This window comes from Rana temporaria, chromosome 11, assembly GCF_905171775.1.
Source record: "Rana temporaria chromosome 11, aRanTem1.1, whole genome shotgun sequence".
NCBI lineage: Eukaryota > Metazoa > Chordata > Amphibia > Anura > Ranidae > Rana > Rana temporaria.
The window spans coordinates 138,088,989-138,114,623 of record NC_053499.1 but is presented as its reverse complement, the minus strand read 5'-3'; the positions used below and the strand labels follow the sequence as shown (position 1 = coordinate 138,114,623).

At 42.6% G+C, this 25,635-nt stretch overlaps 1 protein-coding gene across 2 annotated transcripts in view; it reads left to right on the top strand.

Moving 5' to 3' along the window:
• The window catches only part of CDH8 (cadherin 8), a 507,519-nt gene that overhangs the window by 163,035 nt on the left and 318,849 nt on the right, over positions 1 to 25,635 (top strand). For both annotated transcript variants that reach the window (XM_040329195.1, XM_040329196.1), the window contains exon 3: positions 24,493 to 24,787. In XM_040329195.1, the coding sequence (XP_040185129.1) occupies positions 24,493 to 24,787 (295 nt within the window). The remainder of the gene's footprint in view (positions 1 to 24,492; positions 24,788 to 25,635) is intronic.

Here is a 25,635-nt window from a genome sequence, read left to right as displayed (position 1 = left end):
CAACAACTGTTGGTACTCCATGTGGAAAGTTAAATATTGGTTCTAATATAGATCTGTGAAAGTCTATCCAACTATTTTTCTGTGTTCAGCAATGATGAAGAGGGAGTGGTGTTGCCCACAAAACGCATTGGATTTTTCTTAATGACTTTTGTTTTACCAAAAATTTCGAATTACCTTGAACTCTTTTATCTGATTTTGGTCTGGTGATCCTTTAAGTATTTCCATGGTTTGAACTACTGTTGGGTGCTCATCAAAGGAAGCATTGCTGTGTGGGAGCTGCCTCGTCAGAGATAATGAGCATTGCAGTTTTTATTTTCATATGATGACACTTGCAGGTCTAGCATTTCTCAGCACCCCTTTGAGTATGTTCTTCTGGATTTCCGGACAAAGTGGCAATGTTTAGGTCACCCCCATCCAACCACCTTATACTCACATCTTCAGTACTTTCCTGCCACTACTCTCTTGGTCACAAATACCACCAAAATACCCAGTATAGGCTCTGGGGAAGTCTCCATGTTACCTCCTATGTCATGTGATGTGTTTTGGCATAGTGATTGAATGCTAGACCTGAGAACTTTATCATGGAGGGAGGTTTTATGCTCCCCTCTACAGAAGCACTGGATATTTTGCAGTGCACTTTACACAAACAGGAGTGTAATGTGGTAAAGGGGGGTTTTACACAGACCCTTAAGGCAAGGTGCCATGGTCTCTTTAAAGGTTGGAGAGGGCGCTGCACTGACTCAGTCACTGGTCATGGGTGGATGATGATGTGAATGGGTAGGAAGAATTCCCTTTCAATGATCTCTGTACCAACTTACATAGTTACATAGTTAGTCAGGTTGAAAAAAGACACAAGTTCATCCAGTTCAACCCCAAAAAAATAAACAAACACAATAAAAAACACAGTACAATCCCATACACCCAACTCCATACCCACAGTTGATCCAGAGGAAGGCAAGAAGGTGGCAGTGTGCCCTTTTTGGGGGCTGGGCTGCTGCCAATGGATGCGACCATAAGGTAATTTCAGCATAAAGGAGCACCCAATATCCATTAAATACAAGTTGGAAGGTGAGTTTGTAATCGTTTATCGAGAGTAGCAATGAGTAATTGAACTAACGTGTGAAGGGGGAACAAAGACTGCTTCCTCATTGCTGTTGTTGCATGCTAATAAATGGGGAAGGATCCCACACACAGGTGTGTCTATAACAAAAAGACCAGGCAGATCGATGTCTGAGTACCGACTGTGTTTGCAGAGGCAGCATGCAGCAACAGCCCTGAAGAAGTTTACTTGTTGCTGCTCTTAATAAATGATTACAAGCTTACCTTCCAACTTGTATTTTCTGAATACCGGGTGCACCTTTCTACCTACACTTCCAAGGGTCCCTTTAAAGATACTTAAATATACAGAAAAATCTATTTTAAAAGCTTACTTGTAATGCTTTTCCTTTCCACAAATGACTACTCCAGGAGGAGTCAATTCTCTGGCAGAGTCCCTTTCCTTCTTCCACATCATAGTCCTTTTCCCTTCTAGGAGTGTCAAATTATCTTCTGTGGCTACTGGTACATCATATTCAAGATGGCAGCACCCAGTTTTTGGACTTTTTGATGTCTACGTAAGGGAGGCTTTTGCAGGTAAACAACATGCATATAATATTTTAAATGCACCTATAATCTTATGGGAAGATTTTTGTTGAAATTAAAGATCTGGTTGAGATGAATGGCCGGGTGGCAGGGCCTTTTTTTTTAAAGAAGTTCTAAAGGCTGAAGGTCTTTCTTACCTTAATGCATTCTCTGCATTAGAGTGCATTTTTCCCCCCAAGCGCCGATTAAACAATCTCGATCCAGCAATGTGTACAAAAGCCAAGCTCTCTCGGCTCTCTCCTTACTCATAGGCTCAGAGACAGCAGCAGTCTTGCTTTTTTATTTTAAATAGCCTAAAAAATGGAAGCATGCATTCCTTAATTACAGTAATTGGCCATACAGTCACAAGATAAGTGATGTCCATGTTTGTTTTCCACTGTCAGCAGAACATCACACAAGCTGTACCATGTGAGTGCCATGCTACGTAGTTGTGAGATTTAACATTGTAAGATAGAATTATTAATACCATTATTGTTATTATTAATATATGTATTATTATTACTATTTTAGAAAGCTGTAAGCTTTTACATTTACATATTTTTTTTCCTGCCTTGGAGTTAAAACACAAAATTTCATTATAATAATAGACAGGGCCTTATTTTTCATTATTATTTTACCTTGTCACAGGTACATGAAGTCTAATGTTTAATATGATAAATGACCACAGAACTATGTCAGCTGCTTAATATATACATGTATAACTATGATTAGCTTGTATATGCACATGTATTGAAAGAAAAGCCTGCAGATTTGTTTGCATTTGTAAGATATCAGCATATTTGAAATAATTAAGTATAGACACGATGTCACCCAGTGTGGGAGTGGGATTTGCGACTATCCTGTGGAGTTACATTATGAAAGGAATATTAACTTTGCAGGTGAAAATTTACATTGAAACTGTGTTTTGCTTAGGGTTAGCACAGAAGACTCTTGTTAGTAATATATGGAAAAAGAAAACTACCCAGAGATAATTCAAGATTGTATTGGAGCCAACATTATAGCTAAAATGTAAAGGCCTTGTGAAGCAGTACAATATATATATATATATATATATATATATATATATATCAACTGACAATCTGCCCAATCGATATTGGGGGTGTATTTTTTGCCAAGCTACTGGTGTTGAATTGAGCTGGTAAAGGGGTCCAAAGAAGTTGGGTGCAGATCTTCCAAGGGTTAAGTATAGTTAAGGTAGTGCCACTGCCATTTATGTACAAATGATGCAACAACGAGAGTCTGATTTGGCTCGTCGAGTTTCTGGTCGGGCTGGTTTTCAACGAGAAACTCTGACGTCTGTATGCTAAGAAACCCGCGCTTGCTCAGATTAAAGTATGAGATGGGAGTAAAAGTAGCATTTGTAATGGAGATAACACATTTTTCACGCTGTAACAGACTGAAAAGTGCAAATGTCTCTTACCAAACTATTATTTAACACGCAAACACATTAAATTAGCAAAAGCAGCCCCAAGAGTTTAGCCAGTGGAATCGAACTTCCCCTGCCGTTGTATGTGTTGTATGTCACCGCGTTTGAGAACTAGGAGATTTTGGCTTGACAGTGTGTACGCAAAGCAAGCTTGACGAGTTCCTCGACAAGCCTAACAAGGAACTCGACGAGGAACTCGATGTGTTTCGCCCGTCGAGTTTCTCGGTCGTGTGTACGAGGCCTGAGTGTAATGTCATGGTAGTTTAGGGAGAAAAGGGCCTGGGAACTCAATTGGTTAAATAAGTTAAGTCTAGTTGCTATGGGTCGCTGCCTTAAGGACATCTTTGTTTTCTGTGCTGCCTTATAAAACAGTAAAAATGTTCAGCTCACAGTGGTGTATTTTATTAGTCTACTTCATTAATAACTGTCACTGTCAACAAATAATTAAGGCATGAACTATCCAAATTTAAAGTTCTTTCGTCTTTCTCTTTTTTATTCTTTTTTACTTTATTGTTTATTTCTTCATCTGAGATACAGAAAAGGGTCACCCGTTCAAATTGGTACTCCTCATTAAATTTAATATGAAGCTTACAAATACAAAAGACAACATGGTCCATTGGTTTCAGTATGATAAATTATTAAAGTAAATGTTTTAGGAGATAAAAACTTCACAGACTACGTCCCTGCTCTGAAAGTATGAAGTCATTATGTTGGGAGAATGTTGTTTTGGCTTCTTTACAGTTGCTTATCAATCATCTTTCACTTGTACGACTCCAGTAAAATGCATTTAGTTATTGGTGGTTGCAAAAAGGACTAGTCAACCATGGACTAGTGTGAGTACTTACACATTCTGCTGTCTGTGCTGCCCATTGCTGCTTCATTACAGAGAACTGTGTCCCTAATTCCCTAAAGTCCACTATGAAAACCAACATTTTGGTCCTCTAAATCTCACTGGTTCCTCCCTCTAACCTTTTTGTTATGATTTTCTCTTACAATAGATGAGGTCATAGGGAGGAGCCGGTGACAATTATGGAGAACCATGGAGATTGATATTCCCAGAAGTGTTGGTTTCCCAGTGAACTTCTAGAGACTATTTCTCAAAAATAGAGAAGTGTTGAGTGGTGCAGGTGACAGGATAGGTCATTATTCAACCTCTTATGCCGCGTACACACGATCGGATTTTCCGTTGGAAAAACCTTGAATGTTTTTTTCCGACGGAAATTCCGCACAAGCTTGGCTTGCATACACACGGTCACACAAAAGTTCTCGGAACTTTCGTCCGTCAAGAATGTGGTGACGTACAACACTACGACGAGCCGAGAAAATTCAATTCAATGCTTCCGAGCATGCGCCAAATTGTTTTCGAGCACGTGTCGGAATTTTGTGCATCGGAATCCCTACAGACGATTGGATAGAAACCAGCTCTCAATCTTTTGTTGGCGGAAATTCCAACAGCAAAAGACAGATGGAGCATACACATGGTTGGAAATTCTATTCAAAAGCTCACATCTGACTGTTGCTGTCGGAATTTCCGATCATGGGCATTAGAGGTATATCCTTTTCTCAAAACATATTAGTACATGATAATGTTTCTTTAATGTCCCCATTCCAAGTAATTTATTCTCTTATTTCCTTTGCTTCAAAGACCTGTATAAGCTCTAGCCAGACCTTGGGTTGGTGCTTATACCGGTCTTTCTGTTCTCATATCATGGCACTTGGCCAATTACGACACAGCACTGCTGTAACATGGAGTCAGCACATATGCCTGGAAGAAAATTGTATTTTCGTTACTCCCAACAGCGGAATGAAGCAATGGGAAAGTGAGGGAAAGGTAAGAAAATGGTCCCGTTCATTTGCCCTGAGCAAAGCATAATTTAATTATAACAACACTCCCCCCCCCCCCAAAAAAAAAAAAAATATGATCATTTAATTTGCTTTTGGGATGTTACCAATGTATTTTTTCTTGGTACCTAGGGCTAGGGTCTCTGTAAACTGGAGCTTTTTGTTAAATAAAACCTTTTTAATACCAGTTGGAACACAAGTTTCAGTGATCAGCATTCAATAATAGCTCTCTGAGACATTACTCAATACCATTTACCGTAACTTAGCAAATATGCCAAGCATGGGCAGATGTATTTGCTATGTACTGACTCATAGGTCAATATTTCACTAGATGTTTTGGCACTTCTCGCTGTTAATGGATGCTGCTAAACCCAACTGGAGCAAGAGGAAGGAACCCCACGTTGTACTTGGCCGCCATGAATCAAAAAGCTTTACTGTTTTGTTAAGGCAAAGGAAACTTCAGGAAAGATCAATCAGTGAACTATTAGGTAAATTTAGGAAAACAGTGCTGGTACCCAATCATGTCATCCTAAAGCTGAACTCCATCCAGATGTACTAATTAAAAATGAATGAAATGCATTTATAATGTAACTTGTATAAGCACCTGAATTGACCCTGGAAAGATCCTCTTGTAAATCTCCAACATAGCATGACTGAGACCTGGAGCATGAGGATCAGCATTGGAGATGATTAGGGTCTTCTGTAGACCTGAGACTGAGCATAGGAGGATGAGCAGAGTAATGAACTAATCAGTGTGCTTTTGTTCCTTTCCTATCCAATCAGCAAGTTGATTTTGACAAAGTTGTGCTTGTCTGGAAAGGGTTTTTTGATTGCTAAGCTGGTTATTTGGTTTTTAGAATTAGCTGTTGAAACTTAGAGGTCCAGTACACATAGACATGGAAATGATGGTTCTCTACAGTAGCATGTCACAGTGGGGTTGATTTACTAAAACTGGAGAGTACAAAATCTGGTACAGCTCTGTATAAAACCAACTGGCTTCCTTTTTTTTTGTGTCAAAGCTAAATTGAACAAGCTGAAGTTAGAAGCTGATTGGCTACTATGCACAGCTGCATCAGATGTTGCACTCTCTGCTTTTAGTAAATCAACCACAATGATTAACTACTTGCCAACCAGCCATGGCAGTTATACGGCGGCAGGTCGGCTCCCCCGTGTGAGGTCACGTAGATCTACGTCACCTCGCCAATCAGCCACTAGGGGTGCGATCACCGCCGAGCACCCGCGATCGCTCGTTACAGAGCGAGAACCGGGAGCTGTGTGTGTAAACACACAGCTCCCGGTCCTGTCAGGGGGGGAAATGACTTATCGTCTGTTCATACAATGTATGAACAGCGATTTGTCATTTCCCCATGTCAGTCCCACCCCCCTTCAGTTAGAACACACCCAGGGAACATGATTAACCCCTTCCTCGCCCCCTAGTGTTAACCCCTTCACTGCTAGTGTCATTTTTATAGTAATCAATGCATTTTTATAGCACTGATCGCTATAAAAATGCCAATGGACCCAAAAATTTGTCAAAACTATCCGAAGTGTCTGCCATAATGTCGCAGTACCGATAAAAATCGCAGATCGCGCCATTACTAGTAAAAAAAAAAATATTAATAAAAATGCCATAAAACTATCCCCTATTTTGTAAAGGCCATAACTTTTGCGCAAACCAATCAATAAACGTTTATTGCTAATTTTTTTTACGAAAAATATGTAGAAGAATACGCATCGGGCCAAACTGAGGAAAAAAAATGATTTTTTATATATTTTTGGGGGATATTTATTATAGCAAAAAGTAAAAAAATATTCATTTTTTTCTAAATTGTCGCTCTATTTTTGTTTATAGCGCAAAAACTAAAAACTGCAGAGGTGATCAAATACCACAAAAATAAAGCTCTATTTGTGGGGAAAAAAGGACGCCAATTTTGTTTGGGAGCCACGCAGTGCCGCATCGCAAAAAGTGCCCCGGTCATTGACCAGCAATATGGTCTGGGGCTGAAGTGGTTAATTGCAGAGTCACACTATATTGGAGTATTGTAATCAGACTATTGTGTTGTAATGTGTGACATACTGTACAGCTTAGGATTATGTTTTTTTCCATCATTTAGGAACTGAATGCTGCTCTTCATAATAAATTATAGATGACTTTAATAGGGCAGCTGAGCTACTACAAGACACCCAAGTAGCTTGGCCTCAAAAACCCAATTCCAAGCAAGTAGGGAAGGGTAAAACCTCTGTTGGATTTTTGTTGCTGTTTGCTTCCCCATTGGGTCGGTTTTTTATTGCTTCAACCAGGAAGAAGAAATTAGAGGAATGGGTGTCATTGAGACAGAATAGGTTCCACACGGCCGAGAAACTCGACGGGCAAAACACATCGTTTTGCTCGTCGAGTTCCTTGTTCGGCTGTCAGAAAACTCATCGAGCCAAATGTTCCCATTGCCCAACGAGGAAATAGAGAACATGCTCTTTTTTTTTTGGCTCGATGAGTTTCCCGACGGGTTTCTCGGCGAAAAGTGTACACACGATCGGTTTTTAAGCCTACCTGCACTCAGTTGCTTGTGTGAATGGTTTAGCATCTACAAGCTGCAATAATAAAAAAAACACCAGTATGTATCAGGCCTAAATGCAAAATACTCACTATTGCCTGGTCTGTACCTTTAGGCTGCATTCACATCTGAGCGACAGCCGCGTTCGCGTGTAGCGGCGTATTTTGCCGCGAGTACAAAACTTTCACTTTTTTTTTTTTTTTTCTCAAAGTCTTCCCATTGCTGTCAATGGGAAAATGCCTATGTCGCCTGAAAAAAAGGGTCCGGGACTTTTTTTCAGGCGACAGGCGTTCGGCGTCTATGAGATGTGAACCATCTCCATAGACAGCAATGGGAATTCTCCCCTCGAGCGACAGAAGCGTCCGGCGTCGGGCGTTTTGTCGCTCAGGTGTGAATGGGGTCTTAGGCTTCATTTCCACTGGCGTTTTTACAGCCACTTTTCTGATCGTTTTTTACAGCTTAACCAGTTCCCGATCCCGCATGTACATATACGTCCACAATATGGCACGTACAGGCACATGGGCGTACACGTACGTCCTCGCCTATTAGCGGGTGGGGGGTCCGATCGGGACCCCCCCCGCTACATGCGGAGGTCGGGTCCGCTCGGGGAGCGATCCGGGACCACGGCGCGGCTATTTGTTTATAGCCGCTCCGTCGCGATCGCTCCCCGGAGCTGAAGAACGGGGAGAGCCGTATGTAAACACGGCTTCCCCGTCCTTCACTATGGCGGCGCATCGATCGTGTCATTCCCTTTATAGGGAAGACACGATCGATGACGTCATTCCTACAGCCACACCCCCAAACAGTTGTAAACACATACTAGGTGCACCCTAACTCCTACAGCGCCACCTGTGGTTAACTCCCAAACTGCAACTGTCATTTTCACAATAAAGAATGCAATTTAAATGCATTTTTTGCTGTGAAAATGACAATGGTCCCAAAAATGTGTCAAAATTGTCCGAAGTGTCCACCATAATGTCGCAGTCACGAAAAAAATTGCTGATCGCCGCCATTAGTAGTAAAAAAAAAAAAATTAATAAAAATGCAATAAAACTATCCCCTATTTTGTAAACACTATAAATTTTGCGCAAACCAATCGATAAACGCTTATTGCGATTTTTTTTACTAAAAATAGGTAGAAGAATACGTATCGGCCTAAACTGAGGAAAAAAAATGTTTTTATATATGTTTTTGGGGGATATTTATTACAGCAAAAAGTAAAAAATATTGCATTTTTTTCAAAATTGTCGCTCTATTTTTGTTTATAGCGCAAAAACTAAAAACCGCAGATGTGATCAAATACCACCAAAAGAAAGCTCTATTTGTGGGGAAAAAAGGACGCCAATTTTGTTTGGGAGCCACGTCGCACGACCGCGCAATTGTCTGTTAAAGCGACGCAGTCCCGAACTGTAAAAACACCTTGGGTCTTTAGGCTGCATATTGGTCCGGGGCTTAAGTGGTTAAAAACGCCTGTCCATGTTATTCTATGGCATCATGCCCACATAGACGTTTTTGAGCTGCAAATGGCATAGGCGTTTTTGAGCTGTAAAAAAACGCAGGACCAGGGCGTTCTGAAGCTCCAGAGTAGAGCTGTAAAAACGCCAGACGTTAAAAAACGCTCAAAAACGCTCAAAAACGCGCAAAAACGCTCAAAAACGCGACCGCGGCATTTTTAAAGCTGCAGCTCACAAAAAAAAACTTTTTTTTTTTTTTTACAAAATAAACATGGACAGGCGTTTTTAAGCTGTAAAAAAGCCTAACAACAGTGGCTGTAAAAACGCCAGTGGAAATGAAGCCTTAACTGTGAGCTTGTGGATAGTATATATTTCTTTACACTTTAATTTCATTTTTGTTGGCATTTTTTCTGGCCATCCTTAACCGAGCCCAATGATTCCTTTCATATTTTTAATTCATTTTAGCTTTTTGCTTATTGTTCAACATATGCAATACTATCTGCAGCATTTTCCAGGGCATTTAATCTTTTCCGTGCCTTTCAGATCATTTCTAAGTATCTCTTTGTTTCCATTTTCAATATTAACACTTGGGGAATAGTCTCGTTTGCAGAGGAATTGGCATGGAAACAGGACATCCCACAGAACAGATGTCACATACAGGATTATGAAATCTGTCCAATTACACTCTTATTCCTGCTCTGGTCGTAACAAGAGACTCAACAACCAGCATATTTATTGAGTTTGATGCTATCTAAATCGACAGACACACACATACAGGCCTGCCGTAAACCACTTTCAATTGATTGTCAGCGTTAAAGACTATTTACAGTCCATTGGGTTTTTTTTTTTCCCTCTAAATTTTTCAGCATGATCGCCTTTTTTTTCCTGATAAAGACACAATACAAGAATTATTTTAAAGTGACAGATATAAATGACACAATTGTAGCTCTGCATTTAATAATATAACCTTAAAATGGACCCTGACCCCTAAAACTTTATATATTTTTTTTTATTTTAAGGGACAGCTTTAATGCGTAGCCACTCACACTTCCTCATTTGTCACCTGGGCGAGAATTACTTCACTCACCCTGCCCCCTCCCTGTCCGCAGCCTCCAGGAATATGTCCTATTTCCCAGGAGGCTGCAGGGCTAGTCTCCCTGTGCCAAGTGATCTCATGCATGCACAGTGGGGAGCCAGCTGTGACTCCTGAGGAAGTCAAAACCAGCCCCCAAATCCAAAATGGCAGCGGCAGGGACCAGCAGCAGTGAGAGAAACCCACAGGAGAGTGCCCGCGGGTGTCGCAGACTTGATGTCCGCCGGCGGCACGTGATCGCGTCGAGGAGAGACAGAACGGGGAACTGCCTATGTAAATAAGGTATTTCACCATTCTGCCTAGTGACAAGACATGGATCTACTGCTCCCAGTGATCGAGAACAGTGATCTCTGTTATGTTTCAGTAAGCCCATCCCCCTACAGTTAGAACACGGTGAGGGGACACACTTAACCCCTTGATCGCCTCCTGGTGTTACCCCCCTTCCCTGCCAGTGTAATTTTTATAGTACTGATCAATGTAATAATGTCACTGGTCCCCAAAAATTGAATTTTAGGGTCAGATTTGTCTGCCGCAATGTCGCAGTCCCGCTAAAAATCGTAGATCGCCACCATTACCGGTAAAAACAACAAAAAAATAAATAAAAGTCCCTAAATCTATCCTGTAGTTTGTGGACGCGAAAACCAATCAATACAGGACTATTGCAATTTTTTTTTTAACCAAACATATGTAGAAGAATATACAGTACATCGGCCTAAACTGATGAATACATTTTTTTTTATATTTTTGGGGGGGGGGATATGTATTATAGCAGAAAGTAAAATTATTATTTTTTGAAATTGTCGCTTCTTTTTTGTTTATAGCGCATACAAATAAAACCATAGAGGTGATCAAATACCACCAAAAGAAAGCTCTATTTGTGGGAAAAAAAGGACATCAGTTTACTTTGGGTACAGCGTCGCACGAGCGCACAATTGTCAGTTAAATCAACGCAGTGCCGTATCGCAAAAAATGCTCTGGTCATTAAGGTGGTAAAACCTTCCGGGTCTGAAGTGGTTAAATCGGTTGTTTACCCGCTGGTACTTTTTTCCCGTATACCTAAGGAAAAAGGCATAATGAGCTAGTATGCTCCACATACTAGCTTATTATGAAATACTTACCTTAGAACGAGGCGTCGGTATCTCAGCCGGTCCACGCCAAAGCAGCTGACATTTTGACTCTGCGTGTCTCACGAGTATCGCGATGTGAATGTCTGGAGCCGCGATGTCATCACTCCCGCGCATGTGCGTGGGAGATTTTTTTCCGGCAAGGTCCGCCGTCTGTCGGGCTTTAAGCTGAGAATTCCCGATGTGCATGCGCCGCTGAAATCAGCAGCTCATTGCAAGGGGAATATCTCCTAAACCGTACAGGATTAGGAGATATTTTCTTTACCTACAGGTAAGCCTTATTATAGGCTTACCTGTAGGTACAAGCTATAACAATTACTATACATTCGCAGTGCCGAATCACAAAAAATGGCCTGACCATTAAGACCCCTTTCACACTGAGCCACCCATAGCGTCAGCGGTAAAACGCTGCTATTTTTACAGCCGACGCCATCGGCAGATTTGCAGCGCATTTTGGCCGCTAGTGGGATGCTTTTAACCCCTAGCGGCCGAGAAAGGGTTAAAACCTCCCACAATGTGTTGTTGAAGCAATGTAATGTGGGCGGTATAGCCGCGCTGTCCCATTGATTTCAATGGGCAGCAGTGGTGGAGGAGCGGTAAACACACCGCTCCATCACCATTTCAAAGATGCGGCTAGCAGGACTTTTTTTACCGTCCTGCTAGCGCAGTGATTCAGTGTGAAAGCCCTTTGGCTTTCAGACCTCGTACACACGGCCAGGTTTCTCAGCAAAAAACTGCAAGAAAACGACTTCTTGCCGAGATTCCCGTTCTTGTGTACGAGGCATTCAGGTTTCTCGTCAGGAAATCTGGCCAGTATCTTGACGAGAAAAAAAGAGAACCTGCTCTCTTTTTTTCTCGTTAAGATTCTTGTCGGCCTGTTTCCCGACGAGAAACCCGAGCGTGTGTATACTTACCTGTCGCTGTGGAAACCCGCGCATGCTCGAAATGACTTTGACGCATGCGCGGAAGCTTCCAGGGCATAGGTAGGGTGAAGCAAGATGGCGGCGACGGCATCGAATGTGACGAGCGCATGCTCGTCATACGCGATGACGTCACCGCATTCTTTCCTTTTTAAGAGAACCGCGGTTCTTTTGAAAGGACAGTCAGTACACTCCGGCGGCAAGAGTTTCTTGCCAAGAATCTCGTCAGAGAAAACGATGGGTTTTTCCTGACGAGATTCTCGGACGTGTGTACTAGGCCTCACACTGGAGACAATGGAGCAGTTGTTTGAGGGCGGATTGCAATACGCCCTCAGGCCCCGTACACACGACCGAGTTTCTCGGCAGAATTCAGCCAGAAACTCGATCGGAGCCGTATTCTGCCGAGAAACCCGGTCGTGTGTACACTTTTGGCCGAGGAAACCGACAGGGAACTCGTCGAGCCAAATAGAGAACATGTTCTCTATTTCCTCGTTAGTCAATGGGGAAACTTGGCTCGCCGAGATCCCCGGCGGCTTCACAAGGAACTAGACAGGCAAAACGATGTGTTTTGCCCGTCGAGTTTCTCGGACGTGTGTACGGGGACTAAGTGTGAAAGGGGTCTAAGGGGGAAAATCCTTCGGGGGGCTGAAGTGGTTAATTATGTTGTTTGCTTGGAGTTCAGCTTTAAGGGGACAGCAAACCTGAATCATGAATGATTGCATTATATAAAAGACCAATTAATAATTACAGATATGCATGAACTGTTTTCGAGCCTTTGATATTGTATTTACATATGCCAGATGACTAAGGGCACAGTTTTCTTGTCTCTATTGAGCGATTTTAGGATAAGGAGAGCCTGACTGTTGCAGCTTACAATGTGATCACTGTCAGAAAGTAATAAGCGTAGGAAAATATCTTGCCTAATTATTAGAATGGTATTTCTATATCAATCAAGCTGTAATTAAAATAGAACACTCTGAAACACTCGTTCCACCTAAACGGCCTACATAAATGAATCCAGTGTAAATTTTGAAAAATATCTCTGTAAATAAAAAAAAAAATCTCTGGATTGAATAAAAAATTGCTAATCAGAAGCAGATAAATCTGATTCATGAGTGTAGAAACCTGGCCATCACACCTAGATGGGTTTATTGAGCATCCTATTCTAAACCATTACATTTAATATGAATGTGTCCTCACTTCGCTGTTACACCATCATCTCTTCTTCTGTGAAGGCTTTACACAAGATATTGGAGTGTGTCTGTGGGAATTAGTGCCTAATCAGCCCAAAAGAGCATTTGTGAGGTCAGCTATCAATGCTGAATGAGAAGACCTGGATCACAATCAGTGTTCTCATTTTTCTCAAAGGTGTTCAGTAGGGTTGAGTTCAGAGCTCTGCACAGGCCACTGGAATTCTCCCACACCCAGCTAGTCGAACTATGTATTTTTGGACCTGACTTTGTGCACAGAGGGTCATACTAGAACATGAAACATTAAATCACTACTGTGTACTTCAGGAATGAGGAGTTAAACGGGAGGAACCATTGAGAGCAGCAGGCGACCCAGAAGACTGACACATCGGGAAGTACCGTATTTATCGGCATATAACACACACTTTTTTACCCTGAAACCAGAGGCTAAACCATGCCTGCGTGTTATACGCCAATATCTGTTTTTTTTACCAACAGGGGGCGGGGATCGAGTGGTCGGCCCCCGGGTGCCACCCATTTGGAGGGTGTTAGGCTGGCTGCCCCACCTCTCCTGGCTGTGGGACAGTGCTGGCAGTAAACCCTAAAGTCCAGAAAGCATTACCTCTCCTCCTGTGTAACTTTCAATGCAAATACAAGCCCCCAAACCAACGCCGCTCGTTGTGGCTGCTCCTCCCTCTCTGCCTCCTCCTCATGTGTAGCTTTTGATTGGAGGAGGAGAGCGGTCACGTGGCCATCAATGAAAGAGAGGAGAGCAGTCACATGACCGGGTCCACAAGAGAGAGCAGCGTTAATGGAGGTATGCAGAAGCTCTGATACACATTGAGACTGACATATAAGGAGCGGTGTAAAAGGGGCTGAGGCTGAAAGTGTGAAGTTGTCTCAACTTTAAAGTATGCTGGCAGCGCTGTCCCTTTATGTTACTGTGCCATGAAGACTATTGTTCTTGCTGCTGTAAAGGTGACAAATAAGACAGCTGGTAATTATGTTGCGTGGTATCAAAGGACAGAAGTTGGCCATATTGCTCCTTTTATTTTAAAGAAAAACTGAAAATGGTTTTATGTCAGTTTTATTTAATTGTTTTTCTCAGTTTACACAAAAGTGAGTACACCCCTCACATCTTTATAATGAAAGAGGGATGTGGGTTGTACAGGGGTCCGTGTACTGTGCAGGGGGTCCGTGTATTGTGTATTATGCCAGGGGCCTGTGTAAAGTTTTTTTCTGAAACTTTCCTCTTAAAGTCGGGGTGCGTGTTATATGCCGGTGTGTGTTATATGCCGATAAATACGGTATCTGTTTCCCCTCAGACTTTGGGGGACTTCACAAAAGTCAGCAATGTTCCCCCATTACTGTAAGTTGCACAATTCTTCAGCTTCCTGGCTTACTCTCTTGCCAGATGTCTGCTTCAAGCCTCAAGCTTAGACCTTAGATCTGCTTTTTAGACCAACACAAAGGTTTCCTTCTAGTCAAGCTCTCTCATAGCTTACTCGCGATTAGCTCCTTGCTGCGCTATCATGAACTATACGACTCTGGCTGCTGCATGCAGCTTCTCTGACTCCTAGAGAGAATGGGAGTCCTCCTGACTCCAATGCACAGACTTCCTGTCCATTGGCTGGAGCCCTAAACTCTATCCCCGGGTCTATTATGAATCCAGCCCACACCTGAGCAATCAGTGTGCCTGTCTCTCCAAAAGTCTGGTGTGACCAGCTAAAAAAATAAACAGTATATATATATATATATATATATATATATATATAGTAAAACGTAACCCTGTGCTGCCTCCATGGGCGTCCGCTCCATAGGGCAAGGGGGGAGCAATTGACCCCCCCTGTAAAATCGAGAAGGTGTTGATGAGTCTCGCGGCCACGGGCTGTCTGAGCGGTCCCGGGCAGGATGTCACACAGACACAGCGAGCTGAGGGAACCTGCTGTAACCCGGCCGTGCTGATGGCTGATCTGAGGTACTGAATGGTATGGGGGGAAGGGAGGTCCGTCTGTGCTGAAGGGGGGGTCTGTGCTGAATGGAGGGGTCTGTGTGGAATGGGGGGCTGTGCTGAAGGGGGGTCCATCTGTGCTGAATGGAGAGGTCTGTGCAGAATGGGGGGTCTGTACTGAATGAAGTGGTCTGTGCTGAAGGGGGGGTCTGTGCTAAAGGGAGGTCTGTACATTTTCTAGGCTATATTTATATGGGCATGGAGTGAAGCTGAATTATCTCAAGAGCTATTTCACACTGCCAACTGGCCACGTTATCGGTAAAGCGCTGCTAAAATGTGCCGCTTTGCCAAAGTTTTAGCTGCGCAATTCAGCCGCTAGCTGGGCGCTTTTAACCCCTGCTAGCGTTTGAAGAAAGGGTTAAATGTGTATCGCCGCTGCGAAAGCGCTCCCCCCCCTGAAAAAATTTCAGTGGGCGCCCATGGCTGCCTCTATGCAACTAGCTATAAACAGACTGAATTATATAGTGTAGCGCTAAATGTCTATAGTGTAGTGTAGTGCTAAATGTCCAAGTCAAAAATTGCAATGACGACCAGACTGCATGAATGAATGTTGGGCTATGAATTCCTGAATGGTGATATTCAATATGAATGTGAAAACAGTATCATATTATAGTGAAAAACAAAAACAAAACATATGAGTGTTGGTCCATACAGAAAACAGTTGAGAGTCCACTGTGTCTCTATACCAAAAAGCTATGAAAAACATTGGAAAACTTCAAGACATCATGACGACATCCGGATGGCGAACACAAACAAATGTTGAAAGTGAGATAAAACACCACCGATGAAAATTAAGGCTTACCGGATAGTTTGAACTCAAATGAACATATGCTCTGGAGACTCATGGGCTGAGGCCGTTTTCAAGTCTACACTAGGTTGGCTGGGCGGGAGTGCAGCACTTCTTTGATTTTTTACATGAATAGCAGTCTGTGTACTTATTGGGTTTCAATGGGAGGACAATTTCACAAATCCAGCAGTCATGGTTTATAAATAAATATATAGCTGCATTCATGTGAATCTTTAACTTTGAATAAATCATTCTGCTCAGTACGGTGGAAGACATACCGTAAAGCCGAGTTTTTCAGCACATTTTTTGTGTGCTGAAAATGCCCCCCTCGGCTTATACCTTTTTGTGCCTGATCTCACAGACTTTGGGGACCCGGTACTTGGCACACATGTAGCCCCACTCTTCCTCTACAAGTGTGTTGTCCGTGGGACCTACGGCCGATTTTTCAAAGCCGGGCACCCCTTCCATGGACTCCCATGTTAAACAGTAATTTCTCCGGTAAATTTGGGGACCCGGTACTGGCCGGTTGTAGGACCCCCCTGGAACCGGAACTTGGTACACATATAACCCTATTTCTCCTCTAGAAGTGTGCAACATTTGTTGTCTGGGGGACCTATGGCTGAGGAGCACCGATTTTTCAAACCTGGGCACCCCTTCTATAGACTCCCATGTTAAACGACAGTCTAGTCATGGACACAGTGAGGCATGGGCCTAGCGAGGCATACTGTAGGCACAGTGAGGCATGGACACAGGGAGGCATGGGCACAGTGAGGCATAGGCACAGTGAGGCATGGACACAGGGAGGAATGGACACAGTGAGGCATGGACACAGGGAGGCATGGGCACAGTGAGGCATAGGCACAGTGAGGCATGGGCACAGTGAGGCATTGACACAGTGAGGCATGCACATGCACACAGTGAGGCAAAGTGAGGCACAGTGAGGCATGCATATGGACACCCTAGGCTTATACTCGAGTCAATACGTTTTCCCATTTTTTGTGGTAAAATTAGGTGCCTCGGCTTATATTCGGGTCGGCTTATACTCGAGTATATACGGTAAGTCATATAAAAAAATATACTTCAGAATCAAAGACTTCACAGGTCATTCAGAAATGATCTCCTATCTAAAGAAAGACTTGAGCAGCTGATGGGTGGGCATTGGTAACGACATTAAATACATCCAGATGTGTTTTATTTTATTTTTTATATATAATGCATAAAAACAACTAAGAGGCTTAAACAATGAGGGTGATTTCTGCATCTGTGGTTTTCTTGTGAAGTCTAAATTTGATATTTTTTTATATATTCATCTATATATACAGTTTAAATGCTGAAATAAATGGCTGCTACTTTGCCTTCATCTTTTTTGCTGACCTATATAATGTTACCCACCCACTCTTTCAACTATTCCAGTCATTTCCTCTAAACATACTGTAGATATATTTCAGAACTGCAGATCTATTACCACAGTTTGTATACACATATCACAGTGTCAAACACTGTAAATAAAATGACTCATATGTGTATTCAGTAATATGTTGTTATTTGGTAATAAGAAGATTTAAAATGACATGGGATCAGGTCCCGCAGGTGCTCTGGTGGTGAGATTTTCATACCGGTACTCCCATTCCACAATATGAGATTATTTAACGTTTTAATAAAAGCTATATTAAAAAAATAAAATAATGTAGCAGAATTGCATCATCTTCTGAATAATTTTTTGTATCTCTTGCTAGCATAATTAATGAGCTTTTGAAAATCTGGTGTGACTGTCTCTTATATGGTAGCTGACCCAATCTGATGTGCACGCTTCCGGCTGAGACTGAATCACCACATGCTGCTTGGTGACGCGCTTGAGGAATGCATGCATTCTGGTGCTGTGCTTGAGGGATGCAAGTGTTTTACACACAGCATAAACCAAAAAGCATGAGCACTGGACAGTGGATGGTGTCAGTAGGGCAGTGGAGGGTGTCAGTAGGGCAGAGGGCAGTGTCAGTAGGGTAGTGGATGGTGTCAGTAGGGAAGTGGATGGTGTCAGTAGAGCAGAGGAAGGTGTCAGTAGGGCAGTGGACAGTGTCAGTAGGACAGTATAAGGTGTCAATAGGACAGTGGGTGTTGTCAGTTCAGCAGAGGACAGTGTCAGTAGGGCAGTGGAGGGTGTCAATAGGGCAGTGGATGGTGTCAGTAGGGCAGCGGAGGGTGTCAAGAGGGCAGTGGACAGTGTCAGTAGGGCAGTGGATGGTGTCAGTAGGGCAGTGGATGGTGTCAGTAGAGCATAGGACAGTGTCAGTAGGGAAGTGGATGGTGTCAGTAGGGCAGTAGACAGTGTCAGTAGGGCAGTGGATGGTGTCAGTAGGGCAGTAGACAGTTTCAGTAGAGGCAGTGGTTGGTTTCAGTAGGGCAGTAGTCAGTGTCAGTAGGGCAGTGGACAGTGTCAGTAGGGCAGTGGACAGTGTCAGTAGGGCAGTAGGTGGTGTCAGTAGAGGCAGTGGATGGTGTCAGTAGAGGCAGTGGATGGTGTCAGTAGGGCAGTAGGCGGTGTGAGTAGGGCAGTAGACAGTGTCGGTAGGACAGTGGATTGTGTCAGTAGGGCAGTAGACAGTGTCAGTAGGGCAGTGGATGGTGTCAGTAGGGCAGTAGACAGTTTCAGTAGAGGCAGTGGTTGGTTTCAGTAGGGCAGTAGACAGTGTCAGTAGGGCAGTGGGTGGTGTCAGTAGAGGCAGTGGTTGGTGTCAGTAGGGCAGTAGGCGGTGTTAATCGAGGGCCACAAGGACATAGATGAGCGCATTTGGGGTGGAGGAACTTGACTGGCCTGCACAGAGTCCTGACCTCAACCCGCTAGAACACCTTTGAGATGAAATAGAGCGGAGACTGCGAGACAGGTCTTCTTGTCCACATCAGTGCCTGACCTCACAAATGCGCTTCTGGAAGAATGGCCAAACATTCCCATAGACACACTCCTAAACATTGTGGACAGCCTTCCCAAAAGAGTTGAAGCTGTTATAGCTGCAAAGGGTGGGCCAACTCAATATTGAACCCTACAGACTAAGACTGGGATGCCATTAAAGTTCATGTGCGTGTAAATACAGATGTCCCAATATTTTTGACAATATAGTGTTTATCTTAATGATGACAGGTTAAAGCTTAAAGCTCTATTGAATTGCTACTGTGTTTCCCCGAAAATAAGACCTAGCGTTATTTCCCAGAAGGGCTGCAATATAAACCCTACCCTGAAAATAAGCCCTAGTTTAAAAAACTATAATACACTATATTACAGTAGTATATGTACAATGTGTGTGTTTCTGTAATATAATTGCGGGGAAGAGAGCTCCAGCGGGTCACAGAAGCGCAGAGAGGCGCTATAACGAAGGTATTTGGCACAATTAAATTACAGAAACAAACACATTGTACATTATATAATACTGTAATAGAGTGGATTATAGGATTTTACAAGCATTTAACTCAGTTCACACTGGGGATTCCTATCAGGCAGGGAGACCTTCCATTTTCATTATCACAATTCAGTATTGTTCTTTGAGGAGCAGCTTATTTAGTTTAATCTAGTACTTATTTATATTTGGCGCGGAATTTTCTATTTTACAGGGAGAGAGAGGGGGAGAGAACACGGCACATTACATGGTAAGATCTACCCCGAAAATAAGCCCTACTGTGTCTTTTGTTGCCAAAATTAATATAAGACCCGGGCTTATTTTCAGGGAAACACAGTAGTTAGGAAATCATCCGGGTGTCCGGAAATATTCCTTGCATTACCATCTTCATTTTTAATATACGCAGTTTCTGTAAGAACATTTTTGCATATTGAAGGCTAGTTATAAAAAAAAAACAGAAACCAGCCGGTAATTTCTGTTTAGTGGCCCTTTAATATAAAATGGAACCAATTAGAAACTGAGAGCCCATTTATCAACTTAGACCAGTGAGGAAGCCATATGCGAGGGAGATATTTTATTCCCAGATGTAATTCACTAGTGGCTGGCAATAAGTCATTTTTTGCCTAATGCAGTCCCAAATATATCAATTTCTTCCCCTACGAAAATGGACACAGACATCACCTACGCCTGTCCTGGCTAATTAAGTGAGGCAATCGGCCCAGAAAAGTCAACATTTAATAATCTTGTCCTTCTTCCTCCTACATAAGGACAGTCAGGTGCTCAGCTAACACAAGTCAAAGTTACAAGTTTATAAAAATATACTCAGACAGTGTTCACGAAGTCCAGACCCAGAGCCTGGCGTTTATTGTCTTTTCTGAGAATAGGAATGACATTGGCTTTTTAAAATAGTAAGGATTCTCATATCACCATGTCCTTTACAAGAAAATAGAAGATGAATTCTTTGTCCAAACATTTGTACAAGAAGATAAATGACTTGGTAAAACTTTTTTTTATTTATTTTTTAGCTTGAGAAAATAACTTTTTGGCACAAGAGTTTTGGCTCTGGAAAGGTCAAGAAAATAACTTTGGGCAACTAAAAAAATGTATTGTTTCTGAAGAGATATGTAGAAGAATACGTATCGGCCTAAACCGAGGAAAAAAATATAAAAAATAAATAAAAAAATGGGATATTATTATAACAAAAAGTAAAAAATATTGTGTTTTTTTTTTTCAAAATATTCTGTCTTTTTTTGTTTATAGTGCAACAAAAAAAAAAAAAAGAAAGCTCTATTTGTGGAAAAAAATGATAAAAATATAATTTGGGTACAGTGTTGTATGACCGCGCAATTGTCATTCAAAATGCGTCAGCGCTGAAAGCTGAAAATTGGTCTGGGCATGAAGGGGGTTTAAGCAGGGCCGGCCCTACCATGGGACCCAATGGTACCATTGTACCAGGCAGCACTTTCAGGGGGGCAGAAAATTTCCTGCCTGCACGCCATCCCATTCCGCCAGCTCCACTCTCCACTCCACTGTGGGGCTAATTGCCGCTCGACCGCTCCTCCCATTCCGCTTTCCACTCCATTGTGGGGTTAATTGCAGGAATAGAGCCATAACAGGTCCTCTTTATACTCCTATATACATGTATAGAGCCATGATAGGTCCGCTTTAGTTATCATGATATAAAATAATGGATGTGGGGGCATTTTGGTGAACGTAATTTTTTTTTTTGGGGGGGGGGCAGCATTTCATTCTTGGTACCAGGCAGCACAATGTCTTGGGCCGGCACTGGGTTTAAGTGCCCAGTAATGAAGTGGTTAAAGGGGAAAATCTTTTGGGGGCTGAAGTGGTTAAAACGACGCAATGCCGTATCGCAAAAAATGGCCTGGTCATTAAGGGGGCAAATCCCTCCAGGGCTGAAGTGATTAAAAGTGATTTGAAAGCGCCACAAAACAAGACTTTTTACCATATTTGTTTGGAGCGGCACTTTGGCACTAACGACCCAATGTGAAAGAGGTCCAAGGAAGAATGCAAATTGCAAATCCATATTCACTGATCATTGTTTTGGCTTCAGGAATGTCCTTTCTGTTGGCCACAATGGGTTAATGATATTTGTACATCTTTTTTGCTCTCTGCCCTGCTTTACTCAATAACTGTATGGGAAAAAGCAAAGTGAACACATGGAAGGCGTCATGTAGCTACAGCGGAAGAAATATAATTTTAGACCCTTTCCTAACATCACACCTGGTTGTTGCTGCCACTGCTGGAGACAGATGAAGGAGCCCGTGGCTATGAATGACCTCGTATATAGGCCAGAGTCACAATCCATAAAGGGAATTTGCCGTGACCTACGTAAGCCCGATCTTAACCTACAACAACTACAAGGACAATTTTCCCATTTAGCCAAGATATGGAGACCTTGTAACTGCCAGGTTGTGGGCTGCACAGAAATCTGAGTGGGAAGGAAACATTTAACCACTTCAATACCAGGCACTTGCGCACCTTCCTGCCCAAGGTAATTTTCAGCTTTCAGCGCTGACGCAATTTGAATGACAATTGCGCGGTCATGCGACGCTGTACCCAAACAATTTTTTTGATAATTTTGTTCCCACAAATAGAGCTTTCTTTTGGTTATATTTGATTACCTCTGCGATTTATTTGTTTGTGCAACAAATAAAAAAAGACCGAAAATTTTGAAAAAAATGAAAGTTTTTCTTTGTTTCTGTATTTTTTTTTTGTAAATAAGTAAGTTCTTCTTCAATGACGGGCACTGATATGGCGGCATTGATGGACACTGATAAGGTGGCACTAATGGGCACCAATGAGGTTGCACTGATGAGGTGGCACTGATGGGTACTGATGATGGTCACTGATAGGTAGCACTGGTATGCGGCACTCGTAGGCGGCACTAATGGGCACTCATAGGCGGCACTGATGGGCACTCATAGGCGGCACTTATGGGTACTTATGGGTGGCACTGATGGGTACTTATGGGTGGCACAGATGGGCATGGATGGGCACTGAGAGGTGGCACTGATGGACAATTATAAACACTGATGGGTGGCACTGATCATACTGATGTGTGGCATTGCTGGGCATCACATTTTTTTTGTCCATAATGTTGCCAGTCAGTGCCCATTTGTGGGAACTGATTGGCATCTATTGTGCTTATTTTTTAACATGTGGATGGCCATGGGGTACATACCCGGCTATCCACATGTTGCCCCCTTCCCTGGTGGTCCTAGCAGCTTCCCTGGTGGTCCAGTGTGGGCATCCGCAGGGGGGCTGCGCTGATAAACAATCAGCTAGAACCCCCCCTGTCAGGAGAGCCGCCAATTGACTCTCCTCTACTGGCTTCTGTCAGACGCAAGTGAGGAAAAGCCGATCAACCGCTCTTCCTGTTTACATCGTGATCAGCCGTTATTGGATACGGCTGATCACTTGGTAAAGAGCATCCGGTCGGTGGAGGCATATGACATCCAGTCAGGATAACGCAACCACTTCCCGGACGTCAATCTGCTATTGACCGGGCGGGAAGTGGCTAAGTATTTTAAATAAAAAAATGTGTATATATTAAAAAAAAAAAAATATATATATATATATATATATATATATATATATATATATATATATATATAAAAAAAATGTAAGTATTTTTTAAAAAAAGGTCAGGGGTCCTGCAGCCTCATAGGACAATCAGGGGAGAATGAAAACTCCTCCTACAAGCTTTAACCAGACACTGATTGAAGTCACAAGACTGCCATATTCTGCTGATGAGAAAAGGTATTTAGCCGTTTATATTTACTAAAATAATTACATTTTCGTTTCCTGTGTACTGTGAGAGACCAGATATAGGGAATTCAGGCTCATGGGCTTAGTAACACTTTAAGCAGTAATACTAGAAGAGGAAAGGACTAAGGGAAACCCTAAAAGCTAATCAGTGCATACTGATGTGTACCAATGCTGACATAGGACATGCTGACAGGAGGAGTGCTCAGAATGCTGACTCATATGTGTGCTGTTACTACTTTGTTGTCCAACCAGTAGGTTAGAGGAATTTTCTTGACCAAACTGCTGTTGTATTGGAGGGGGACCACCTGGCTACGCTGCTTGGCATGGGTTTCTGGATGATAAGGCTTTACAGAACTTGTGGCAGGTGAATCCGTTCCTATAGTGTTTCCCCGGAAATAAGACCTATCCCGAAAATAATACCTAGCTTTATTTTCTAGGAGGGCTGCAATATAAGCCCTACCCCGAAAATAAGCCCTAGTTTAAAATGCTTGTAAAATCCTATAATCCACTCTATTACAGTATTATATAATGTACAATGTATGTGTTTATTGTAATATAATTGCGGGGAAGGGAAGGGTCAAAGAAGCGCAGAGCGGCGCTATAACAAAGGTATTTGGCACAATTATATTACAAAAACACACACATTGTAATTATATAATACTGTAATAGAGTGGATTATAGGATTTTACAAGGATTTTAACTCAGTTCATACTGGGGATTCCTGACAGGCAGGGAGAGAAAGGGGGAGAGAAGACGGCACATTACATTTAAGACCTACCCTGAAAATAAGCCCTACTGTGTCTTTTGTTGCCACAATTAATAAGACCCGGGCTTATTTTCGGGGAATACGGTATGCATATTTCCTCTACTGTATGTATTTAGCTGCTTGCCTGGAGTCGAGCCTTAATTACTTACTAAAGTCACGTTTTGTACTTCATCTCCATTATAATTTGACGTTACAATGACATTTCAATAAGTTCTGCCTTTCAATTCTCTTTTTTTTATACATGTAAAAATAAAGGGGAAATCAACATATTTATGTCAAAGCTTAAGATATGATGTTATTTATGAGCAGGTTTAAAACTTGTCACAGTTCTTATGATTAGTTACTACATCGCTACTGGGAGTATTATTATAAACTGCCGCTTCATTTGGTTATGTGTCAATTACTTAAACAATACTCATGATTTGCATCCTCCAGGGCAAAGTAACACAGTTGCAAATGGATCTTATTGATAGCCGCAGCACTAACAGAATGCTAATTGTCATTTTAGCTTCACACAGACTTGGATCCCGGGATTAGCAGAATCAAGTACATCCTTTCCGGAGAGGGAGCCGGAACCATCTTCGTGATCAATGACAAGACGGGAGATATTCACGCAATGAAGAGACTTGATCGGGAGGAGAAGGCTGAGTACACCCTTACAGCACAGGCCGTGGATAGCGTTACGAACAAACCTTTAGAACCTCCTTCAGAGTTCATCATTAAAGTTCAGGACATCAACGACAACGCACCGGAATTCCTTAATGGACCGTACCATGCCACTGTCCCTGAGATGTCCCTCGTGGGTATGTATCCAAGCACATGCTTTTAATATTTTTACCCTGATGCAGGGATGTATTTAGGTTTTGTGCTGCCCTAGGCCTGACTAAACTCATGCACCCCTAATTTAAATATGACCCACCCCTTCCTGTCAAGACCACACCCCTTGCTGTTAAAGATCTGCCCTTCCCTTACCCTTACTCTATCCAAAATGAAAAAAAAAAAAGTGTTCCTATAGTTCTACTTTAGGCACAAAGGGCCAGATTCACGTACAATTGCGCCTTTGGAAACTTAAGCCATTTAAGTTACACCGCCGTAAGTTTTCAGGTTTAGTGCTCGATCCACAAAGCACGTACCTGGAAACTTGCGGCGGTGTATCGTAAATGCGTCCGGCGCAAAGCAGGCCAAATCCAATAGGCGGCTAACATTTAAATTAGGCGCGCGCCCGACCTACTGCGCATGCTCCATTTCCTAACTCCCGCCGTGCTTTGCGCGAAGTGACGTAATTTTTTCGAACGGCGACGCGCATAGCGTACTTCCGTATTCCCGGACGGCTTACGCAAACGACGTTAAATTTTGAATTTCGACGCGGGAACGACGGCCATACTTTAGACAGCAATACGCTTGCTGACTAAAGTTAGGGCACCAAAAAAAACTTTGCGACAGGAAACTAGCGAAAATCCGTCGTAGATCCGCCGTAACTCCTAATTTGCATACCCGACGCTGGTTTACGACGTGAACTCCCCCCAGCGGCGGCCGGGGTACTGCATCTTAAGATCCGACAGTGTAAAACAATTACACCTGTCGGATCTTAGGGATATCTATGCGTAACTGATTCTATGAATCAGTCGCATAGATAGAAACAGAGATACAA